Source organism: Camellia sinensis, chromosome 12 (genome assembly GCF_055761805.1).
Source record: "Camellia sinensis isolate YWXY chromosome 12, ASM5576180v1, whole genome shotgun sequence".
NCBI classification, from domain to species: Eukaryota; Viridiplantae; Streptophyta; class Magnoliopsida; order Ericales; family Theaceae; genus Camellia; species Camellia sinensis.
In genome coordinates, this window is record NC_138972.1 from 26,345,561 (window position 1) to 26,349,818 (window position 4,258).

General features: G+C 39.3%; 1 protein-coding gene across 1 annotated transcript; it reads right to left on the reverse strand.

Moving 5' to 3' along the window:
• Positions 1-2,819: 2,819 nt before the first annotated feature.
• On the reverse strand, positions 2,820-3,912 carry LOC145803457 (uncharacterized). The gene is made up of 2 exons (XM_082896729.1): positions 3,343-3,912; positions 2,820-3,185 (listed from the first exon to the last, which is right to left on the reverse strand). Exons 1-2 carry the CDS (start codon positions 3,910-3,912, stop codon positions 2,820-2,822), a joined length of 936 nt encoding a protein of 311 aa, XP_082752855.1.
• Between the last annotated feature and the right edge of the window lie 346 nt (positions 3,913-4,258).

The window sequence follows — 4,258 nt, forward strand, 5'->3', positions numbered from 1 at the left end:
CAATGTACCAACTATCCCCTATAGATCTAGGCAAATTGGTGATAGATAGAAGTCTACCTCTAATAATATGAACAATTGAGTTAGTAACCACCTCTTCTGGTTTGTGTTCCTTATTAAAGATTCTATTATTCCTTTCAAGCCAAATTTGGTAAATAGAGCAAAGTAAAGTAAGCTTAAGGATTATAGAACGCAATGATTTGCCCTTGGTCTCTTTGGTGACAAAGGTTAGAACATGAGGCCATTGGAGATTAGGCCCAATTTACATTCCATTTAGCTTTAAGAGCTTCCCAAATTCTAGAAGCAAAGATGCAGTTAAAGAATAAATGGGAATGGCTCTCAGCATGGTATTGACAGAAAGGGAAGCTTGGATTAGGGGACAAGCCAAACAATTGCAAATGATCCCCAATATTTAATCTTTCATGAATAGCCATCCAAACAATAAAACTGACCCTAGGAATCATATGAGGCCCCCAAAGAAGAGTGTGCCAGGCCATAACATCAAATTTGCTCCTCCAGTGATTCCAGGCTGAGTTAATGGAAAAATCACCATCAGAGCTTAATTGCCAAAAAGGTTGGTCATTTTTAGAAGAATTAGGGGTGCAGCTACTAGGGGTAGCTGAGATCAAATCTTCCTATTTCCGAAGAATTAGGAATAGGCCATTTCCAGGAATTCCCATCAACAATCTGACTGACTTTAGCCTCACTTTTGAGACAGGAATCATACAAGATTCTATCACCATACTTATGCCAAAGGGGACTAAGGGGATGCCAATTATCATGCCATAAAAAAGTGGAGTTACCTCTACCAATCTTATGCAAGATAAGAGGAGACACAGCATCCATAAGAGATAAAATCTTCCTCCAGACCCAAGAAGGGTCATTAGGGACCCTGACTTTCCAGAAACTCTTGCCTTTAAGTAAGTAGGATTTCACCCATTGGCACCACATAGATTTCTCACCTCCAGAAAACAGGAACCAGATATGCTTAGCAATGGCAGCCCTATTCCAAATGTCTAAAGATTTAAAGCCAAGGCCACCCTCATTTTTAGGGCTGCAAACCTTATCCCAAGCAATTTTGGCACTATGTTTTTTAAGATCAGTACCAGACCAAAAGAAAGCTCCAATTTTGGCACTATGCTTTGTCAAGAAGAATGTTTCTCTCTAACTTTCTCCATACTTCTCCATTTTGTTTTAGGAACTAAATTGCCTAGACCACTAATTGTTTCATTAGCTTAAGTGGCCAAGTTTAACTCAAACTAACCATGCTTAGCCTCTAAGAAAGAGAATTTTCTGAGTAATTGTAGCTTAACAATATTAGTTTAACTTAAACACCCCACGTAAGGTTTTTCTAATTGACCTAAGTCTTCAATACTCAAATCCAAAATGAGGAATTTGAATCCCATTGGATTTTCTTACTATTTCTCTCTCTTTTCTCTAACTTTCTTTTGTAGCTCTCAAGAAGAATGTTTCTCTCTAACTTTCTCCGTCCTTCTCCATATTTCTCTATGTTGTTCTACGAGCTAATTACTTTAGGCCACTAATTATTTCATTAGCTTAAGTGGCCAAGTTTAACTCAAACTAACCTTGATTAGCCTCTAAGAAAGGGAATTTTCAAAGTAATTGTTGTTTAACGATATTAGTTTAACTTAGGCACCTCATTTAAGCTTTTCTAAATCACCTAATTATTCAATTCTCAAGTCTAAAAGGTTGAATTTGAATTCTCTCTGATCTTTTTTTTTTTGAGTGAATAAGAAATAAATAAAACAGAAAATTTACACAGCTACAAGGGGCATACCCCAGGCCCTAACACAAACAACAACAAACAACACAAAGAAACAACAAACCAAACTAAAAATATAAACAAAAACAGCCACAAGACTAAGAGGCTATCAAAACCAAACCAAACCGAACAAACATTCCAGCTAGGCAACCAGAACTTGTACCAGAACCATATCCCAATCAGATAGGGGTCTTGTACAAATACTTAACCAACCCAGGAGTACCACTGAGACGTAAAAACACAATCCCCACCGTGAATATCCTATTTTCCAGCCCAAAACTACGACTCCAAAAAGAGGAAATCCAACCAGCCCAAGGGTAGGAAATATTTACAATCCTTAATATAACCAACAAACCTAAAAGGTTAACATACAACCAGTAACTCAGACAACTAATAAACCCATAAATCTGTCAAGACAAGGTGCAACTTGCAGCCATCATCGAGAAGCAGCTTCAAGCAGAAAGACACAGCCAAGAAAGGCGCAGATTGCAGCCACCTCTCTCCCGCCAGTCCAGCAACATGTAAGTAGTGCTACGCTTCCCATTAGTACACATCTTGTTGCCATAGTCTCTCCACCTATACTCGGTACGGTGAGCTTGAACCATTACCGGCAGCATATAAAAACTTAGGCTGTGATTTATATCAAAAAGTAACAAGAACAGAACAGAAGTTATAGGGAATCTCACAACACTCGACCCACAATCAAATATGTCACTCATCTCCATATGGTGTCTCACACCACTCAACCCACAAGTCACTAAATTAAGCTCCATATGAATTAGAAGCAACATCTTAACATCATCCCTGGCTTGCAAAAAAGAGAAAATATAGCAGATATAATGAAACATTAGAAAACCATTTCTAGTTGAGCTCACATCTCTCATCCCACATATAAATTGTATCATGTACTAGCTCATATCACTCAACCGACAGTGAATCTTGTTCATTCCAGCCCTTAGACTTAGAAGCATCAAAATATGAATGACATACTTACCTGCAAAATAACAACCATTTAGAAAACACTCCATATCTGCTACTTTCACTCAACCCTCAATATAGGTGAACTCACATCCCTCATGCCTCTTCCAGCAGTAAGCCCCTTAAGGATAGAAGTTGGCAAATTCCAATGTGACAAGTACCAGCGGTCACCTGTTGACAACATCACATTCCTCGTAGAGATAATCCTACTCCTTACCATTTGGATAATATGTTTGGTGACAATCTCAGCAGGAGCATTAGTCTGTCTAAAGACTCTACCATTTCTTTCAATCCAAATGTGATACACAGTACACATAAAGGCCAGCTTCGTAACAATAGCTTTCAAAGACCTACCTTTAGTAGACCTAACAGCCTGCTCAACATTCTCTAACCAGGATCGGTTATGCCAATTCACATTACGTTTACCCTAAATAACAACCCAAATCTTAGAAGAGTAAGCGCAACTAAAGAATAGATGAGAATGGCTCTCCATAGGATCATTACAAAGGGGACAACTAGTTTGGGTAACCATGCCTAAAACCTGCAGTCTATGCTTAGTATTCAATCTTTCCTGAATAGCCAACCAGACAATGGACATAGGGAGGCCCCCATAGCAAATTATACCAAGGGACCTTAGGACCCTTATCCCTCCAGCAATCCCAAGTGGACTGAATAGTAAAGAAACCATTACCAGTGGGGCTCCACCAAGGTCTATCATGAGTATTCTCAATGGGTTTAAAAGTGGAGGGAGTAGAAGCAATCCATTCTCTAATCTCCCAGGAGTTAGGGAAAGGCCACTTCCAAACACCATGAGAGATAACAGAGCTAACTTTCGAGTTATGGTCAAGGCCCGAATCATAGACAATCCTAGGCCCAAATCTACTCCACAAAGAACCAAGAGGATGCCAATTATCAAACCACAGAACCGCTTTCTCCCCATTACCAATCTTAAACTTAATAAGGGGAAACAACTTCTGTCTAAGCATCAAAATTTTCCTCCAAACCCAGGATGGGTCACTAGGAATTTTAACATACCAGAAACTCCTGCCTTTGAGTAAGTAGGACTTAACCCATTGACACCATATAGACCCCTCCCCACCAGAGAAAAGGAACCAGACATGTTTAGCAACAGTAGCCTTGTTCCAAACACCCATATCTTTCAACCCCAAACCCCCCTTATTCTTAGGTTTACAGACATTGCTCCACGCAATTTTAGCACTATGCTTCTTCAACTCAGAACCAGACCAAAGAAAAGCTCTAAGCTTTTTTTTGGGTGGGTAAAAGAAAAGCTCTAAGCAAACTCTCAATTTCTCTAATAACCTTCCTCGGAAGAATAAACAGAGAAGACCAATACACTTGCATAGAAAAGAGAATAGTTTGGATGAGTTGAGCTCTACCCGCATAAGATAGAAGCTTGTTCGTCCAACTCTTAATTCTCTTAGTTATCCTATCAACCAGAATTTGACAATCACAGGCCTTAAGCTTAGTGGTGATCAAAGG

Coding starts and splice junctions, on each gene's coding strand:
- LOC145803457 (XM_082896729.1), bottom strand. CDS start 3,912: ATGGGTGTTTGGAACAAGGCTACTGTTGCTAAACATGTCTGGTTCCTT. Junction 3,186..3,342: donor CTCCCTATGTCCATTGTCTG/GTTGGCTATTCA, acceptor GTTGTTATTTAG/GGTAAACGTAATGTGAATTG.